The sequence below is a fragment of the Columba livia genome, chromosome 4 (genome assembly GCF_036013475.1).
Source record: "Columba livia isolate bColLiv1 breed racing homer chromosome 4, bColLiv1.pat.W.v2, whole genome shotgun sequence".
NCBI lineage: Eukaryota > Metazoa > Chordata > Aves > Columbiformes > Columbidae > Columba > Columba livia.
The window spans coordinates 58813990-58835000 of record NC_088605.1 but is presented as its reverse complement, the minus strand read 5'-3'; the positions used below and the strand labels follow the sequence as shown (position 1 = coordinate 58835000).

At 37.5% G+C, this 21011-nt stretch overlaps 1 protein-coding gene across 10 annotated transcripts in view; it reads right to left on the bottom strand.

The window, feature by feature from the left end:
- Positions 1 to 21011, bottom strand: part of INPP4B (inositol polyphosphate-4-phosphatase type II B) — a 310584-nt gene that overhangs the window by 106405 nt on the left and 183168 nt on the right. For all 10 annotated transcript variants that reach the window (XM_065061987.1, XM_065061989.1, XM_065061993.1 and 7 more), the window contains 3 exons: positions 14731 to 14781; positions 11399 to 11478; positions 1783 to 1894 (listed from right to left, as the gene is read on the bottom strand). In XM_065061987.1, the coding sequence (XP_064918059.1) occupies positions 1783 to 1894; positions 11399 to 11478; positions 14731 to 14781 (243 nt within the window). The remainder of the gene's footprint in view (positions 1 to 1782; positions 1895 to 11398; positions 11479 to 14730; positions 14782 to 21011) is intronic.

Sequence of the window (21011 nt, the reverse complement as noted above, 5' to 3'; positions counted from 1 at the left end):
AGGAAGGTTTCCTACCAACACAATGGCAGAGGTTAAAATAATTTTTGACAAGATCTGTGCTTTCAGGGAGGTTTCTTTTGACAATGCAGTTTTCCCACACACAGTGGCAGAAAGCAGTTCATGAATTTTTAAACAAGGGAAAAGCAGGAACCACAAAAAGTCTTTAAAATGTGCTTATGGTTTGTGATAAAAGTAATTTGTTAAACAAGTGAATTGGAAGATTCCACCTATATGATTAGCGTAAAAAACAAAACAAAACAGAAAAACTGTAAAAACTTTACAGAAAAAGCAATGCATGTACACCTATGTTAAATGTACTACAGGATGAATATTTTAATGCTACTTCCTCCCACAGTCAGGAGAAAAAAAGAGAATAAAAAAAGCACACACACAAACCCAAACACACCAACAGATAGTAACCCAAATACACCAATAGACAGCCTCTAAAGGTGACAGGGAGCTCTGATCCTGGGGCTTCCCCAGTTTCTAGATGTTCTCTTGCAGAGCGCAAAGCAAAGAGCAAGACACGATGTACTCTCTGTGAATTGACGTCTCGGATTTAACTAACACCTTACTGCACGAGAAATTACCTGCACATAGTTTATCTAGTGAGTCAGCAAACCTAATTCAGAAATTATTTCTCTGAATTCAGTACCTCTACATTCTCACAATTCTATCCTCACCATGAGCATATAAACCAAGACTCTCTGATGCAACACCAAGATGGAACTAATCCATAAGAACTAAGAACTCCTTTAAAGACCTCAGAAAATACAGTTCTCACAAGGTCAGTCTTTCTTGAGAAGTATTACAACCTCCTAGAAAGATGCTATTAAAGGCTTCTGGCTCCCCGAAGCTAGACACAGCTCATTAATTACATCTCAAATAACTGCGAGATGTCTCTTTCCACACTTGGAAATGGAAGGGAAAAAAACCAAAGGAGAACACTGAAAAGACAGCTCATATTGTATATCTTGTAGAAGATTCATAGTACAAAACCAGAAAAATTTCACAGTGTGAGTTGGCTTCTTCGGAACTAGTCCCACTGGTCCATTGTTTTAAAAGGGTGTTGAGGTCCCTTGAGAAGAATGGTGAAAAAAGAACTGTAAAATCTATCCTCACAGTCTGGCCCAAAAGACATATTTTTTTAGCAGAGCAAAAAGATATTCAGAATAAGACCCTTCTCTCAAAAAATACATTATTTTATGTTACTTCCAAACAAACAAAAAAATGCAGTCCTTAATTTTACATTCCTCACAGCATTATCTGAAGTCTTTTTTTTTCATAAAGAGCAGAATGCACCACATGTAATAGCAGTACATCTGCTCCTTCGCAAGGGGATTCACCTCTTCTTTGGCTTGCCTGTCTGTCATTCTTTCCAGGTTTTCAGTATAGTGGGCACGGGTTGCACGTAAAAATCCACATGAACAGGACTTCAAGGGCACAAAACAGAGGAACTGTCCAAAGGAAAAAAGAAATCAGATCTATGGTGTCTTTATGGACAGTTTTTTTGATCATGAGTGATTAAATATGGCCAGTTGAGGTGAAAAATCAACTTTTTTTTTTTTTCCTAAAGAAGGGAAGGGACTAGGAAAGTGAGGATAGAGTATACTTCTTCTTGAAAACGTAGAGTAATTCTTAGTTTAGGGAGATGAGGTGTACATAGTATTTTATTCCAGGAATTTTTGGTTATGCATTTCAACTGATTCAGAAATAGTAGTTTAGGCATCTGGTACAGCTGATCATTCTGATTAACTTTGTACAATGAACTGAGGTTTTTACCTTTTGATCCTGGGAGTCTGTTGTGACGTGGTCTGTTTCTCCATCCTCTAGCTCTCCCATCTTCACAAGATTGACTTCAATGGTACCAACTGTCTTTCCACCATCAGAAGTCCTGGGAAAAAAACCATGACATTAGGTAATCTACAGCATTGCATTCCTTCAATAACATTGACAAAAATATTGTCAGCAAACATTTAGACCCCTCTCTATTCAGGATAGCCACAGTCACCTGTATGGAACTCATTATTTAAAATCATAAAGCGAATTTTAACAAGGTATATTGTATTTTCTCCAAATTGTTTATAGCAATGAAAGTTTTCATCATGAAACTGAGGATGGGTAAGTGTTATAAATGGTGGAAGAATCCATGAACATTGAGAATTTTTCATTCTAGACATTATTCTGTCTGTCAACCGTCGGGCAGTAAGGTTTTGCACCAATACCCCACTTATGACCTGCAATCTCACTGCACAGTACACTGCTTTGTTGCCTGACATGATCTGCAAAGAAAGGACATGCTCAGTATATTAACAAACCTGCTGCTAAACCAAAATAAACTAATCTGAATATCACTTTTCCTTTTGTACTCCCTCTGCAGAGTAATTATTTCGAATCAGTCCCATTTCTTTAACTATATGGAAGAGGATAATAGTGTTTCAGGTTAATTCCTCTATAATCGTTTCTGCAAACAGTTTACTTCCAATCATGCAAAAATAAATAGCTATTCAGATTTACATCTCCAAACAAAGAATACTGCTCACTACCTTTGGGAAGAAACAGAGATATTCAAAAGGATATGAAATGATTTTTCAGCTTTCACCAGTAGCTAAACATTACTCAAAATACCAAGGCTAATGGCACAGTCTATCTCTCCTGGCTTATTCTGAACAGCTGGATTTTTGAAAGGAAAAAAGGGTAACAGACCATTTAACAATAATGAGGAAAGTGTAACAACAACCACCACCAATCAAAAATTGGAAAGAGGAAAGGATGAGAATAAGTTTAGCAGAATTGCAAAACACAGAGAGGAAGAAGAAAGAAGATAAATGGGTTTGGGGCAATACTGTGTATAATCTCGGAAGTAAAGATGAAAAGTAATGAAGCAGAACAAAGGGATGCATAGAAGATGGACTAGAGGGCTGACAAACAAGAAAAAATGACTTTCAGAAACAGTAATATTAGAAAAAAGTATTTCCGTTAAAAACTGTCACATTCCTAGGACAATCCTTGCCACAGGAAAACATCCAAATGCCCTTCAACACAGACACCCTTCTGAAACTTAAAAAAAACCCTGTTCCTACCTTAAAGGAAGGGAAAAAAAATCCCACAACTACCCTTCTCCTCATTTCCAGACTGGGAGAAGCCTGTAGCCCACAACACCTGCCTGCAGGCTGTGGGACAAGGCAGAGGTACCACCCTGGGCCCCACTGGCGTTGGAGGGGCAGGAGGGCTCCACGAGCAAATCCCTGCTGCCGCAAGTACCCTGAGCCCCCCAGCAGCATCATCCCAACACCCAGTGTCTCTTGGGCAGGGCAGACCCCGCTCACCTTTGCTGAGCTGCATTCTGCCAAGAGCAGGTGTTCCTGGAACGCTCACTCATGCCCCAGGCGGGGGGACCCCATCTCTGCATTGGGATCCCACAATTTTACATCATCTATATTTCTGCATGCAGTATAAGGCCTTAATTAAGCCAGAGAATGCTAGTTCTTTACACAGTTAAGCACATACATTAGTCTTTTCTTAGAATCATAAAATAGTTTGGGTTGGAAGGAACCTTCTAAGGTCATCTAGTCCAACCCCCCTATCATGAGCAGGGACATGAGGCATGGATACTTATTTAGCATGCTAAATCAAAACTTTCATTTTTTAGAGTAAAGTCTCCAAATATAGGTGCCCCCAAGTTTCAGATTTAAATAATTATTTTGGTTGCAAACCATTATGTTAGCAGGCAACTCAGTAGAATATGCTCATCTTGCAACTATACAAATTAAATATGTTCTTATATAAAACTTTGCAAAATACACATTCACATTTCACATGTGCCACTATTTCATTTGCTCCAAGTCAAATTCATTAATGACAATAAAGGATTGACTAAAAATGAACCAATTCCAGATAGCCTTGCAACCAAAGAAGCCTACATTAATTAACAAAGAATACAAAAGAAAGAAAAGTAACAAGGAAGAAGGGTTCCATGTCCAAAGGGTGTTTACGAGCAAAAGTACATAAGCTGTTCTCATATATTTCAAAATTCTGAAGGACGTTCCCCTGACTTGCTACAGCTTAGTGGTTTGACTTTGTTTTCTCCTTCCTGCATCAAACCAGCACGCAAACAGGCTACTGCAACAAATGGACTACAGCATTGTCAAGGAGAAAGAGAATATAACAGATCCTGGCAGATTACATGTAACTTTAAAAATCAGAGTAAATGTGTGGCTAGAAGACAGAAAATTTTTCAACAGCTGAACAAGTCCCGATCAAAGTGTCAAATGGACAAGCTCATCACCCAGCTGACTTAAACACACAACAGCGCTTTGCTGTTATCCTGGTCTGAAAGAAAAACACTGCATTCACTTGACTTCCAGAAGTAAAATCCTACCCATCATTTTTTTAGAGAACACATTTTTCTAAAGGCCAAAGAGACCTGCAAGTCTGAGACTGACCTACATAAACCAGATCTGACTTTCAATTACATCATGGTAAATTAAAAGTATAAAACAAATGTTGAGAAAAACAGAGCTCAATTTTCAAATGAACCAGTACAAGCCAACAAGGCATATTGCTCCAGTAAAACAAAATAAAAATGGAAATGCCAGTTATGTTTTCTCAATCCTTGTCTCCATTTCTTTAGAACACTAAATATTCCTCCTCGTTGCTGTTACTACAGACGTGGAACCAGTCTGGCAGTGAGCACTGCACTGCTTGCCTGCATGAGCAGCACTACATATTTGGACGCTTTCTCCGTATGTGTTTAAAAATACAATTTATCTAATTTCACTTCATGTCATTTTTTTTTCAATGATTTTCTTCTCAAAATATCTCTTGTTCTGGTCTAATGCATATCTAATATTGCAATTTGAAACCTACAATATCTACGAGAGAAAGTAAAGCAACAGAATAAAACCAAACAGTGGGACTGTTGCATGGTAGTTGCACTCCTTCCTCCAGTGCTCTTATCTTTCCACATGCAAATATGAAAACACAATTTAACAAACAAACAAACACAAAAACAAACCACCACAAAAGCAAAAAACCAACAAATATACAAGGTTTCTTTTGACTGCTACAGGCACACAAATCAAAGAGCTCTATAAATGTCCAGAGAGAAACCGTCATTAGCTATGCCAGACACTGTGTATTTATAATACCACTGGTGCATGAGAGTCTTCAAACCATAGACAGTTAATGCATTTAAAACTATCAAGCAACACCCTGAGATTAAAATTCCGCTTGAAAGAAAATTAAAAGTGAGAAACAGAAATGATGCAGTAGAGAAAACAATAAAAAAGCCTAGGGATCACTCTTTAGTAAAATAAAAACCTATATTATTGTACTTCACACTAACAGAAACAGGATTGCAAACATATGCATATACACTTCACACCAGAGCATCAGGAAAATAATTAACTGGTTTTAGGATACTTCACAAAGCATTAGGATAGAATCAGCTTACTTGCTGTAGTTTAATAAAGCTGAAAAGCGCACTCTGCACTCACACGGTGCTGTGAAGACTGTCCTTGCATCAAATTGCTTACAGTCATGAGACAAGATACCCGACAGACCCACAGGACAAAGGATTGCACCTTGGTAAACCTTTACAGGGACAGTGGGATGGGGAATATAGCAATAGGAATTTTTTTTTTAAGTGTCCATATGAAGAAGTCCAGATATAGCTCAAAATCTAGCAGGCTTACAGAGCTGGAAAACTGCTGGGGTTTTTTCAGCAGCCTGGGACTAGGAGCACCAATTGTTCATAGAGGATGTGCATTTGGAATATGACCAATGGAAAGGAGACAAAGTGTTGGAAGAGTGATTTCTAAACTAGATTTAAATTGCAGGATCATAGGATGTGGTAAAGCTGGCAATGTTTCAGTCTGTTCCTGACTGTTCATTCCAACATGACTGTATACTGCAGTGCTCGCTCCACCTACCACAGCCATAACCCTGTGACAGTTTGCACTCACCTATGTTGAAGTCACTAAGGTCCCATCTTCTAATGAACTTTGGGGAGATGATTCTGAGTGAAACAGTATGTTCTGAACTTAATAATGATACTTCCATTAGTGTTAAAATCAACACTTTTGTTCTACTCAGAGCCAAACCCAGGGGCTTTCAAAGCCATCATGCAATCTGCTCAGGTTTAAAACCACAATTACTTACTAATGCCTGTAATATTAATTTAAAGTTCATTACACACACGGATTTTGTTACCAACCCAGGTTCTTAAGGACCACCAAGACAGTATGAGTGGAAAAGCAGGTGAATTAGATGGACTGACAATAGCAGCCGTTTGCCTCCAATACTGTTCTCAAGTCTCATTGCTGCACATTGAATATGCAAATTTAGGCCTGCTAATTAGTTCCCATGGCCATACCTTTCTTCAAAAAAAAAAATGGCTAAAGAACACAAAGAAAAAGAGGCAGGCTGTGTATTTGCATAGCTGTGTTAATTATAAATGACAAAGTGACAGCCTGAAAAACAAACTGCATGGTTTTCAGTCTAGCAGGCAACCCCTTTCTCTAGTGCAATATACACAACCAAATGCAACTAGTATAGACTAAAATACAAATTGTCGTAAAATAATTTTCTCCACTCATGCAATGTATTTTGAAATATGCCAGCATAAAAATATTGACTTAAATGGAAATGTTTATTCTGTGAAATGGAGGGAGTCCAGAGGAAGACCACAAGGACAACCAGAGGGCTGCAGCACCTCTCTGGTCCAGGAAGACCTTATAGCAGCCTCACAGTACCTAAAATGGCTCTACAAGAAAGCTGCAAAGAGATTTTTTTTTTTTTACAAGGGCATATAGTGATAAGACAAGGGGTAATGGCTTTAAACTGAAACAGGGCAGACTTGTGTTAGACACAAGGAGGAAATTTTTCCCTATGAGGGTGCTGAGGTACTGAACAGTTGCCCAGAGAAGCTACGGATGCCCCATCCCTGGAAGTGTCCAAGGACAGGTAGGACAGGGCTTTAGGCAGCCTGTTCTAGTGGAAGCTGTCTCTGCCCATGGCAGGAGAGGTTAGAACTAGAAGATCTCTAAGGTCCCTTCAAACCCAAACCACTGGATGATACTATGAATTCACAGAGGAGCCTATTGCAAGCGATACAATTTTTAAACAAGTCCACTGGTACTTAACATTCTCTTGCATTCTAAGGTAAATAGTCAAAGTTTTGCACTGTTTAATTCTTTCTTGGTTTTCATTATTTCAGTGTACTGTTGATTAAGCTTCACATCAAAACAAGTTCTGCCTCAACTCTATGGGAGATATGCCTGGCTTACAAAGCCAAGAACTGTTCACCTGCTTCCTGTGGTGGACAACATGACATGAAGCAGCCAAGAAAATTTCAGAATGGAGTCCAAGCAAAACTAGTTGTAGGAAGACTTGTACTGAATTTTACTAGGGAAGATAGCAAATACATAGTATTTTATAGTCATAATTTGCTAAGGAAATTATAACTACATAAATGACTGCAAAAATTAGCGTGCTGCTTTCAAGTTCTCTCTAGTTAGATAAACATTGTGATATAACGCCTGTTTAAGTGTAGTTACATGTCTTCTGGAGCACTGAACTACAGGGTGTTTGGGAGACAGTGTGAGAAGGGAGGGAAGTTAAGGGGCCTTTTTAATGGAGTCTTGGCGCTATTTTTCTGAACGTTCTAAAAATAACTATGGTTTATCTCCTTTATTTAAAGGAAAGAGGTTTGCTCCTGCCTAACAGTAATACAAATAAGACAGCTAAAAAAGCACGTTGATAGATAAATATTGTCCAAGAGGTCAAAGCAACACAGAAAAACCAAGAAACAATTATTACAAGTGGAAAAGCTTTCTGCACAAACAAGAAGGCATCAGCTACTACTATGCATCTGATGGATCATTACTTCTATTAATTCAGCAAAAAAATCACAGAAGTCTGAATGCTATTGCCACCAGTAGAGAAGTCATAACAATAAAGGAGGAGCAATTCTGCCCCCCTCATCCCCTCCCTCAAAAAAAAAAAGTGCATATTGACCTGCGATTTATTAATTAAAACATGCACAATATTGAAAGGTTTGGAAATTTTGAAAGCTACCACAGTATAAGAGGTGTTTAAAGAAAGTCTGTAGAATATATGATCAGACATCCATAGACATATTCTCTCAGATAATCTGCATAATTCACATACTCCCATCCTCACTCTTAGTTTTGTACCATTCACTCCATCACTCTAAAGTTCCTGCTAACAGGAGGCAAAGGATCCAAGGGGTATTGATATTATTCCAGTTTCATATTGAAGTAGTCTACTCACACTTTCGTACTTACCCATGAAGAGAAGCATCTCAGACAGATGTACCTTAATTTCACAAAGAGCATAAAAAGAGCACTATTATCTTTGTCCCTGGCTCTTCTTAAATGTAACTTACAGGAAATCATACCAAAATCACCCAAGCTAAAGAGGACCTTCCTGGAAACAGGGCAAACTACCACCACAGGGGAAGCAGCTAATGGAACTACTAATTGCTAGCCCTTTACAAAACACCATAGACCTCAACCAAGGAAAAAAAACCACTTTACGCTGTTGTTAAAAGACAGACATGACAAAAAGATACTCTAAACTGAACTTAAAATGTGAGTCAGCTGAAAAAAAATCAGTATGACTAAGATAGAAAAAAATGTATGCTTAATTTTTTTAAAAAAATTGGATGCACTGCAATAAATAGTCGATATTAAGAAATATTCTGCCATTAAATATGTTTTTTGTTTTATTCAATAGCCCCTTGTATCTGTTCATTATCACAACCCTACGAGAGAGATTGAAAGCAAGTGGCATTGTATTATCATTGCAAAATGAAATAAATCTACAGCAGGCACTTCTGGTTTTATAAACTTCGTATTGGAAACTGCAATCCCAAGTCTCCAGTAGCCAAATTCCTCTGTGAACATCAGTTGTGTACACTGGCAGCACCAAAGCAATTCTTTAAATTTACCTGTTTGGGTTTTGATGATTAGATATAGGTGCACACATCTACAGTAAACACTCAGTTATCAGTTTAGGGCACCTTTATAGGCAAGAATGGAAAATTAAAATAAAAACTCATTTTACAGAAGTTTTGTAACTCGTGTCCCTAATCAATATTATGGTGCAATGGTGGAGATAGAGTAGAAGCAGAGCACAGTTTGTCAGCAGTAAGTAATTGCAGTTGTATGCCACAAAATAACCGAGAAAAAAATACAAGAACATTCTTTTAAAAACACTTTAATATTGTTACATTGTACCTCAGAAAGACAATGGTAAGACATGGTAACTAAAAAAAAAAAGAACAGTGAAAAAGTAACCAAATTACTCCAGTATTTACAGAGCACAGCATAGAGCTATTTCTGGGTCCTTAAATCTCTACCTCAGATCTAACAAACAAGTAACTTGAAATCACAGGCACTCCCTGGTCAATTCCCATCCAAAGTATATCAACAAGAACTAAACAGAATTGCACGCTCTGACAAAGCCCTTGTATATCTCCTACCCTTCCCAGGGGTACTAATATAATAGGACAAACACAGGAAAGCAGGTTTAGATTACTCAACTACTCTGGTTAAACTGCCATTGAAGAAATGTGGATGATTTCTACTGATCTTGTGCTGCTGAGTAGCCATAATCAGAAAAGAAGGGGAAAAAACCCCTTTTTTTCTGAAGAAAAAAAAAACAACCCACCACAAAAAAAACAAACACACACACAAGAAAACCCCAAATACCATTTAATGTATCAGCAAAATGATTTGAATTGGTGTATCTGTCTTCTAGTGATAGCTGCACAAAGCAGACATGCAAGACTAAAAATACTAATTAAAAGCAAATATCAAAAGTCATAGAGGTTCAGCTGAAATTAACCTGGCAATCTGTCATCTATTGCTTGTTAGTTATCTGTCTGAACTTTTTGTTTACAAATTAGATGGATTAGATACAAGATATTTATTCTTTTCAAAGTTTCATGAAACTCTACACTCTGTCCATCAGAGGGGCAAGCAAAGTTTGTCCCTAAGAACAAAAGTCCCAAACAAAACGAAATGTCTTTATTAGCCATTTCCATATAGAGTAGTCAGCTGAAATTTTATCTGATCATTTTTCTTTGTTAGAAAACAAAGTTATCTGCTTGTTAGGCATGACATGGTCTATGTTTGGCAGAAAGAAAATCACAATAAAAATCAAGGCATTGTTAACTTTGCCCTGTTAACTATACACACATATGCAACTACTATTGTTATAACAGGAAGACAGGTGCAGTAATAAAACCAAAATATTCCAATAAGTTTCCCTTTCAAAGAAATTAAATGCCCTTGACATGGTGAAATTACTACACCACCACTGAACGGGTTATAATTTGGACCTTCAGCCAAATCAAGGCTGGCTTCATGTGCACAGGATAAGGAATGTAATGCAGCAACGTTTCTACAGCATCTATGTACAATATCCCAGACAGAACATAGACCAGAAGCTGCCACGGTATCTTCTATTATGCACCTCAGTTTTCCTAGTCACAACTTATTTCCTCCCAAAATTCTGCCTATGTAGAAACATGGTGAGTTTGGGCACTTGTTCTGTGAAGCTTACCTGTACCTACCCAATAATCCTAAATAAGTCTCCACTGTGATCGCAAAAATCAGCTCAACAAAATTTCTGCACTATATAAAGTCTAATGAATAAACTTAAAACCACAGCCTGAAAGGTTTCCCCTACCCTTCAAAAAGATTTCATTTGTATCTTGATTCATATTAAGCCAAGTAAGTCAATATCACAGGTGAGAACAGTTTGGTTTTTTCCTTCAGTGCACAGCTATAAGAAATGTCTGCTCAGCCCAGCCCTAGTTTTTGAAAACTGGCTCTGACTCTCCTGCAGCTCCATAACATGTGTCACTAGAGTTGCACATCACCCCCTCACTGTCATTTGAGTTTGGCTGCATGTAACAATGAGTTTAGGAGACTGCAACCGATCTCATGTGAGAGAAGTCTTAAGTCATTAGATCCACCATCTTTAAATATGCATAGTAACCAAACCAGCAAACTGTACAGTGTTAATTCTTCAAACCACACACATCAAATTAAACTGAGAACCTTATGCTCCTTTCTAAAGGGAACTTCGAAAGAACACCCCCTACTTCAAGTTCCCTGCAATTCTTCCATAGGTTATCATACCAAAAAATTACTAACTTTTTCTAATCTGACACATGGCAAGCTCCAGTTTAAAGAATTGGTATTTCATTTTGACTTCTTTTTCATGCTCGGTAGAAACAGAAGAACTTCAAGCTGACACCTAATATACCTGAAGTAATATGGAGCTTCAAACACAGTCAAGCAGCAATCATCAAATGCCATGGGTTATTAATTCAACATGGTTTACAAGAGAGGAAAACACTTACCTGAGGGTGAGGGTCAACTGTTGCTCCTTTGACTTCACCAAGTCTCCTACTCTAAAAGTTGTACAGCCCAGGAAGCTTCGCTATAAAGCAAAGAAGAAAAGTTGTCATTGTTACTTCTTTTTGGTCTCACACTTAGAATTCTCTCTTTGGTACCTAGAAAAATATCACATTCCAGTATACTAGTTTGACAAACTATCCAGTAGAAATTTTTTATGCACCTGTAGTATGATTATCAGTAAATTGTAAACTCTCTCATTAAGAATAGTCTGACAAACTGACAAAATATTAGGCTGTAAAATATACAACCACAGGAAAAATTTCATTTAGTACAATGCATTTTTCATCTTTTTCTTTCCATATTTCTATTTTCTAGATTACAAGAAATGCCAGGTTTTCAGGGTTTTACCAAAGTTGTTCTTGCTACAGTTTCTCCTCAATCCTTAGGCATTACCATCTATGTATTCCGAATATGAATGTGCTTGCTAAGAAGGTATTTTTACATTGAGTTCCACACCAGTTGAGTAATAGAAAAGTTACATTCCTCTAGTTTATGGCAGTGTTTGTAAATACTTGTTTTCATTTCTATTGTAAGGTAGACCTATCCATTGCAGTAAAAGTGCAGAGAAATCTGCTAACGGAAGTAGAATGTCTAAAGTTAAATTACTCTCCACAAATATATCTACCTATCTACTATTAAAATCACCTTCAGACAACATCAAGAAAATAGTGCAAAGAGGAAAATAAATTCATCTGCTCTTGCTTTTTGGTTATTTTTTGCTCACTGCTCATAAGTCACTGCACATAGCTAAATCTTCTTTGGTCAACTTGGCCAACAGAAATATTCTTGCCCTGGGAACAACGGGAAAGAAAATAACAGTCTACATCCACCTTGTGTCCATTTATCTTTCAAATATACAACTCAATACCACTTGCTCTGAATAAATTATAGTGAGATAATATGATTATGTTGAATTTTTGAAAAAATAAGTATATTATACTAGTTTTACGCTACTGTTGGAGCAGCAAAGTAAAATTCCATGGTAAATTATATATGAACTTGAGATATACAAATTCAAAAAGAACCTAGCTGCTCCGAATCAACACAGGTTGCATGCAGAAAGCAACTTTCCCCTTCAAGGAAAAACAATAAGATAATTTATTGCTACTGAGAGGTGTAACTTCCTCCGGTACAAGAACCCTGCAGCCTGCTTTCTTTCAGGAATGCCAGATGAATGCTGAGTATCAAAATGCTAACAATAAAGCCCTACAATAAGATAGGTTTTCTTGACTATAAAAGGTACAGTTCAAATCACAATTCTCAATTTAGGCAAGCACTGAAAACAGTTTCCAATTTGGTGAATTAAGTCACCAGTTACAGCTTGTTCCTATCAATGACACAAGTTTAGATTTCCTGTGCTTTGGTTGGCACTTGAGCAGCAAAGGGAAAAAGACACAAGCTGACAGTCTAGGGAATGCTGGGCAAACAGTGGATTTAGGAAGTGCTCAACAGGAAATAAGGAAGAAAAAAAAGAATATAGGAAATACATAGAGAAAAAGACCACAGCTGTACAAGCAAAGGTCAGGATTAGTTTTCACTGTCAGAATGAAACATATGCTTTTACATGGTCTATGTCCAGGTGTGACATATGGTGATGCGCACACAGATAGTTCTGTCTTCCTTTAGATCACTCAACATGACAGTGTTTCTTCACTAAATCTCTATGATTAGCTCAGATTAGTTATCTTCTTACAAAAGCATATCCTTCTTAATACAATATGAACACATTTTGCAGCACAACGCCTATATAGCAGCCTTTATTCTGGCAATTCATGGCACTTGAGTGCTTGTATTTGCAACGTTACCATCTGGAATGAGAGATATTTGAAATGAAACTGATAGAGGTTGGGTCACTTGGAGCTTCTTTCTGTAGCACAATAGAACTAAAAACCCATTTAATTCAGAGTACTCATACGATCAGAGCTAAGAAGCAATTACACTGCTTTCTTATACAATCTAAGAGTTTTGGTCACTGTACCCACTATCCATAGTGTAATATCTAGTTTTCTAGGGTCATGAAATTAAAAGTGAATCATTCTATGGGCTTAAAAAATTCCACTTATTTGTCTGTTTCATATTTTTGTGCTTATTTAGACTAAAACTTTCATTGCCTGACAAAGCAATTAGGAGTTATTTGCAAAGTTAAATAAAATTCTGAATGATGCCATGACCCAAATGAAGAGAGTTATGCTAATGTTCAAGGGGTCTAATTGCAAATAATATTGAAGAATACTTTTTCCAAACTGATTCAAACACAAATAGTCTACCCTGGGGCCTGAACTGGCAGTCTACAAACCAATCTAACTTTGCACATGTGACTTGGAGAGGCTTGAAAAGTTGGCTTTAAACAGAACTGCTGCTGTAATGTTCATTACAGAGTAATGTTCCTCTGTAATGTTGCTTGTGGGATACTTACGACTATATATCTTAAGATATGTATCTTAGAGCAATCTGACGAATCATCTCAGTTAGCCAAAAGTCTCTATAATAGCTATATGAAAAGTTGAAACACATCGATTATTTCACTAAGATTGAATTTGCTGCCAAGCTACAGATTTTTCAAACACTAGCTAAAGTCCTGAAAAGTCTGTCAAGGGAGCCATGCTAATGCAGGAAAGTCAACAGCTTAGGCTAAAAAAATTAAAACCACAGTTATTTTAAATGTTTGCAGATAAAGGTCTGATACCTGTTCCAGAGAGCGTTTGGTTTTTTATTCAGCTCTAGCAGGACCAATATTTCCCACTCCCATAAGGTCTTCATGTTATCTGGGTGGTTCTAGCCTTCTCAGACCTAGAAATGACATCCCCGTACCTTTGCCAAAAGTCCTCCAGACCTACACAGGAAAACGAGTCCTCCACACGTCACCAGAGTAATTTCTTAAAGCCAACTCAAAGGCAGGTCCTACAGCAGAAGCTTTTATAGCTGGCACATGAAAACCAGCAGACGACAGGCCAGGCTCATTGAGGCAACTCGATTCCAAGCTCTCAGTCTCATCCAGATTGCTTGTATGGCAGTAGCATGAAGTCTAGATAATTGTGCTTGCCTCAGGATAATACCAGTTAAAAAGGATTCTCAGGAAATATGTGCATGGAATAACATAAATCACAGAGACTGTTACTCCTGCCTTGATTTTTTATTAATTTAGCCCAACTTCTTGCCAGCTCCTGTTTAGCAGTTAGGCAGAACACCATTTCTCTTCATTAGGTGTCTGTGTCTGCTGATGAGGTGAAGAAAAACAAACAAAAAAATCAATTCATGAAAAAAATTAACTTACTCCAACATCTGCTCTTGGCTCCTTGTGACCAGGTAGGACGCTGGTGCGGACCTGTGAGACAAAGGAAAAAAAAAAAAAGGCAAACCAAACATTACTTTTGTAATTTAAGTAAGGAGGAGAAGTACTCATACATCTTTTCCTCATACCTTCTACACTTTAGAGATCGATTTAACGGGAGGTATATGTGTGCATGTGTGTGTATATATATATATACATATATAATTTAACAACAATTAATGATTTAAGTGCAGTATCTTCTGGTTCCTGTGGAAAAAGTGTCTCACCACTACCCATTTATCATTCTGAATTTTCCTCATCCTCTAAAGGCACAAAGGCTGTGCTCAGTTGCTCCTTCATTAAAATCAGATTGCTTGGCCCTAGCTTGTCAGAATTCCTCACCTATCTGACTTATCTTTGGTTATCTGGAACCAAAATTTTCAAACAGAAATGAAATAATGTACTACACTAAAAAGTATTTTCGCCAAGTAAGTACTTGCCTTTGCAGGCTGATCTGCAACAGACATGCTGATCCCCAGTCTCACACAATGCCTGACCCTGTCTCCTCCTACCACTTTCTAAGCATCTTTGAGGTGACAGATACTTGTAAGACATCTAAAGAAGGAAAGTCTCTGTATCCTCCACACACGGTACCTCCAGTTGTCCCTGCATTTTCTGCAGAGCTGCCATTGTACACAACTACTTCCATTTCACTAGAAGTAATATGGGACAGCCTAATTTCCTTACTTCTATGGTTCCCAACATACAGTACAGGCTGTGTGCGTGTGTTTAGTGTCTACGTAGTTTTATTGTTGAAGGGTGATTGAGAACAGAGAACTAATTAAACAGTAAAAATGCAATAGAAACAGCATAAGAAAATCTCTGTAACACTCCTCTAACATGGTCTGCCTGAGCCAAAACAACCCATTGGATGAGCTTGCTGGTAAAAAGATGCCAACTTCAGCAACACACGAGGGAGGCATGTACTGAGCATTCGCATCTGTTTGATTACCTAGCCTAAATCACAGATATCCAGTTACCACAAGGGCCCTCCCAAAGAAAAACTTTCGGCTTTATTACAAAGTAAAACTCAAACTCATTTTGCAAATCTGTCAGCAAAAGACTCATTTTATCCCATGCTCTCAAAAGTGTCCTTTTATTCTAGCTGCAACTTTCTATAGAAAAGAAACCCCTCCTTTAAAACAAAGATAGTTTTACTTATTTGTTATCCTAAACACAATAAGTTACTAGAAAGGGCCAACCAAAAATCTGCCACAGATGTGACAATGTAGAACCTCAGTCAGTTCTCTCACCCCTCGATTCTCTACAGCGAGAACATTTTTTTCCACAAAAGCCTGAAGATAGTAAAGAAATGCTATATTAAATTTGATGAGGGCCAACATACTTTAGAAATGAGGACTCTGGGAGTCCTCGTTTGGATGCAATTTTGCATTTGTATTTTTTCCACAAATATAACATTAGCAACTACGAGGTACTGGGCTTTCTACAGAACACTAATACAAAATTTTCAACACAAAATTAGTATCTAGAATTTACTTGTAAATATTTCAAGTCATAAATGAAAATAAAATTACTGATATCTCCTCATTGGTGATACTTGTCTTACCCTTTTGGGGGTGAGAAAACAAGGGAAATATCCTAAAGTAGGTTTGTTTCTTAAAAGAAAAGACGAGGTGCCTATGTCAGGCCAAAAATTCTATGCCCTTTTAAGATGCTAGAAAGCTGTTCTATATGCTAGCTTCAAACATATAATATCTAATAATAATAATAACGATTACGCACCTTCTTCATCACTGATTTATAGGAAGGTATATTTGTAATCCAGAAACAGTTCAGCAAATATTTTAAAACATGTAAATTTTTTTGCCTGATGCTAAGGTGTGCTTTAAATCAAGAGGAAGCCCAAGTATCTCATTTGCTTATTGAAATCAATGGAACCCACGGTGCACTTAATCACAGAATATTCATTCCTTCTTTTGCTGGGTGAAGCCTCAGTTCGGGAGAACTTATTTCTGGTTTTTCTGACCCAGCAGAGAAGTGGAAAGGGATGTCAAAACCTGACAAACCTACAGAATGAGCCTTCCATGTAACAAAACCACATTTCCTAATTCCAAATGGAGTTGAATAGGAAGAAATTTGTTGCTTGTTTGCAATTCCTATCTCACTAGTGTCACAATGAAAGAACTAGAAAAAGTATCCACAACCTTCAGTTTTCAGTTCTACGATATTTTTTAGTCAGCTACATGGTTGCTTTGTTTGGTTTCGTTTTAATCACTTTAGAACCAGTAGTCATACAGCCAAACATACATAAATACTGCATTTGGTGGGACTAGCATTAGATTGAGCCTCTCTTCTCTCTGAAATATATTCTTTTTGAAAAGAAACTGGTTTTTTTGATCCAAGCCTGAGCTTTTATTTTTTTTTTTTTTTTGAGAAACAGTTTTAAAATATTCATTAAAAAGAGAAGTTGTATATGTGTATACAAATACATACACAGGAGCTAGAGTCTGGTCCCTTTCATGTTGTCTGTTGGTTGAGTTCCCAAACATACTTAAATTCTCACAATACTACAATTATCAGTCCCACTCAAAGATGCCAACATAGGCCCAGGTAAGCATCATTACAAACACAGTTTGCAACCAAATATAAAACATAAGAAACAACTCAGCTCTAGTCCCAATCCACAAAATGAAAGGGTAAAAAACAAACAAAAAAAGGGAAACATAAGGGATTGGTAACATCAAATATTCTCCCAGTATGTTACCCGATTAAACAAACTGCTGTGCTTTTAAAGACCTTGTCATAAACCAAACTTTTCCCTAATGGCCCCAAGAGTATTCTAAAACTACTGCAAAATATAAATACATACAAAAAGGCAGGTTTTGATCTCAAGCATCCACTATTCCATTATAATTTCAGTTCTCATTATTTTTTCTACATTTCCCCAAGAAAAAACACAAATAAACTCACAAATGGTGAGTTTATTTGAACCTGGGTAAGACTGAACTTCCCTGGATTAACACAGACAAGAGACATATGAAAAGACAAAAACAAGTAAAACGAAATACAGCTTGTAAGCTAGGTCAAATGGAAAATGTGGCAAGTTTTCATTCTAGTTATTTAGTTTGTAAAATAATGCAGCTATCTTATATATGCTACAGCTTGTTGCACCTGGAAGAACACCAGTGCACTAGAGTAGATACTCATTTTACTTTTTCTTTTCTTTAAATCTCGTATAGAACCACATGCAATGAGTAGCTATCCTTATACTTTCTAAAGCATTTATCGCAGACACATCTAAGTGTTAAATTGCTCTAGGCATAAATGTTAAATTCAGCTTTAATTAACTGTCCTTTCATATAAGGCAGCTTTATATGATTAAAAAGAATATTTCTTTCAGTCATTCATGGCAGTCTAAGCCACATCCACACACACTGTCAAAGTTCAGAAGACAGAATCATCATCACTACTGAAACTTTTGCACCTGCCCTTAATTAAAGCCTTTGCATTTCAGTTTATTATTAAAGGCCACGTTTAGAAGGCAGTTAAGTTTTACAAAGAAATCATGTTATATCTTTTTCTGTTACCCTAGATTTACCTCATCAGATCACCAGTGGCTTCCATTGACTTCCCAGTACTTACTGCTGTTGGCTGCTTAAATGCACTATTCTGTCACCACTGTTACATTGCTCACGGCATCTCACAGTAACCGGGTACACACCACAGCAAGGTAAAGCACAGGATAAGAGAGATTCCTAAAAGCAGTCACTAAAAGGTTGACTTACATTCTTGAAAAATTGACTTGTGCTCTTTCAAAACAGTACCTTCCTGAATGGCATTCATCATGTTATTCTCTCAGTATAAGTCTGGCAGTGGTACAAGAACACAATATGTGCAGACAATATTACCTTCAGGTTACCTGAAGGTGCTCTGGGACAGTGACCATCTGCACCCTTCTTTCTCTTCCAGCCCCTTATGCACAGCAGGTGAGCACTGAGCTCTGCTAACAACCCCAGAACCCCAGAGACAGAAGTATGAACAGTCTGTCTCCCCCTCTTCACCACCCCTCAGAGTCGGGGAGCACATTTCTTATAACTTTTCAGTCAAATAACTTGTAGCTTCATGTATATGTGCTGGATCAGCTGAAAATGCTGAAATTGTTACTAGGTTCTGCAACAATATTGATCAGATTTTATAGGATAGATCCCATTCCACCACATGCAGCAAATTAATTTTTAGGAGACTATATTGATGAGGCACAGGACATTTACCAGGTATTTATTTTCATCATATAGATTAACAATTTGCTAAATAGTTCAATCAACGTAATGTAGTCAGCAAAGTAAAACACTTTCATCAATACTTTGTTGGATACCTGCTTATTAGATAGAAGACATAATGCTAATACAGCCTTTTCCCAGACTTTATTGCGTAATTATTTCTAAGAGTCCATATAAAGCAGAAAAGAAAAATCTTTCCCAAAAGGTGTGCATGTGGCATTGCAGGGTTTACAGTTCCAATGGAAAAGTTGCTATGCAGAAAGATGGACAAATGTTAAAAATAGAGACTGAAACAAGTAAGGAGAATATAAGCTATATCACCTTACTGTAATGCTTTTGCATTGGCCCTACATACACTACATTTATTACACAATATATTAATAAAATAAAAAATATAAAATATTGTATACCTGTATTTCTATACCACCTATTGTATTGAAAGTAGGACTTTCCCTACTATATGTTTGCCCTTATTATTTGCTGTATACCAAGTGACAGTTTCAGCTATGTATTTCTCTGAAAGGGTCAAGTAGAAGGGCAGGCATATCTGCATATGGTTGGATACTTTTTATAGACAATATCTGATTGTGACTCTCTTGCAGAATGTGGAGTCAGAATAATTTACTTGTGCAGCATTGACACTATGTACTAGCTCCAGGCACACTTCCCAAAAAATAAGATGTGGATAAGAGAAAATACAAATTTCTCAGTCTCTAAGAGTCTCTCAAACTGCTTTCCTTCTCAAATTCTCTGCAACTGAATATCTTTCTCTTGCCTGGTAGGCTGCATCTCTGTGTGTTTTCTGAAGATGGGGAAGTGTACCTCATGTCCAAACACATGGTGCAAGATCAGCATTAGGAGATCCCCCAGCAATGTCTGAGGTTAACAGAATTTAACAGCTTATGTAGCTGCAAAACACAAAAGCCTTCAGTATTTGATCATGAATATGGTTTTGTTTGTGTATTTCTAGAGCTTGGGCATGTGATCAGAATTGCCTTCAAAAACCAAAATCCACAGTTCAGAAATAACAGTGACGTAGGAACAATCGGTAATGACCGCATCACAATAAACACACCACCCCTGCAACATCCAAATGGAGGCTGGAATAGACCAAGTGACCAAAAAATCTGTACACTATGAGTGCTTTAGGACACGGTACAGAGAATCAGATCAGATCCACCAAGGCTTATTATGACACGGACCGTACTCTTGCAGTGGCCCTCAGCACCTGAGATGGCAGGAGGAGCTGCAGCCTGGGCGCAGGCCCGGCTCCGCACGGCTCCCAGCGGCTGCTGCTGACACTTGCTCTGCAAATCACCACAAACAACTAAGAACCGACTGTACGGGAGATGTGCTGGGAGGAAAAAAGGCAGCTCTTGTTAATACTCTTTCCCCCACAAAGCACTAAGATAACACACACAGCTTCTTCCCCAGCGTGCTCCAAAACTGAAATGCACAAAGCTGAAAAACACACATTTGAAACACAGTTTTAAGAACTTCACTATTTCTAGGTCTATCGTCTTCCATAGCTATTCAAATAATAACTCATCTTTGAAGGTAAAGCCCCAAGGTTTGATTTATCTCTTGGAATCCGGGGGAATATGAAAAAGCTGACAAATCTACCCACATAAATCTAAATAATCCTTAATATGTTTTCAGTGTGTATAATGAAAAAAACGGAAGGAGGAAACTGTTTATTTACCTTGTTAACATAGTACGTGAGTATCTAGCATGAGTGCTACATTTGATTTTTTTAACCTATTTGAAACAGTTTTTTTTCTTCCACTGAGAAAGATCTGTCGACTGTAAGGTTATGTGAGAAAGCAGAAGTGACAAAGAAAAACGGTCTTTATAAATTAGAGAGAATTAACGTTTCAGTCTTAGCATCATTAAAAATAGATGCTCTTCTGCTACTAGCAATTAATTTGCTTTTTATTATGACTTGGGGTACAAATACTCTGCCAGTGTCAGTTGCCGCAGCAC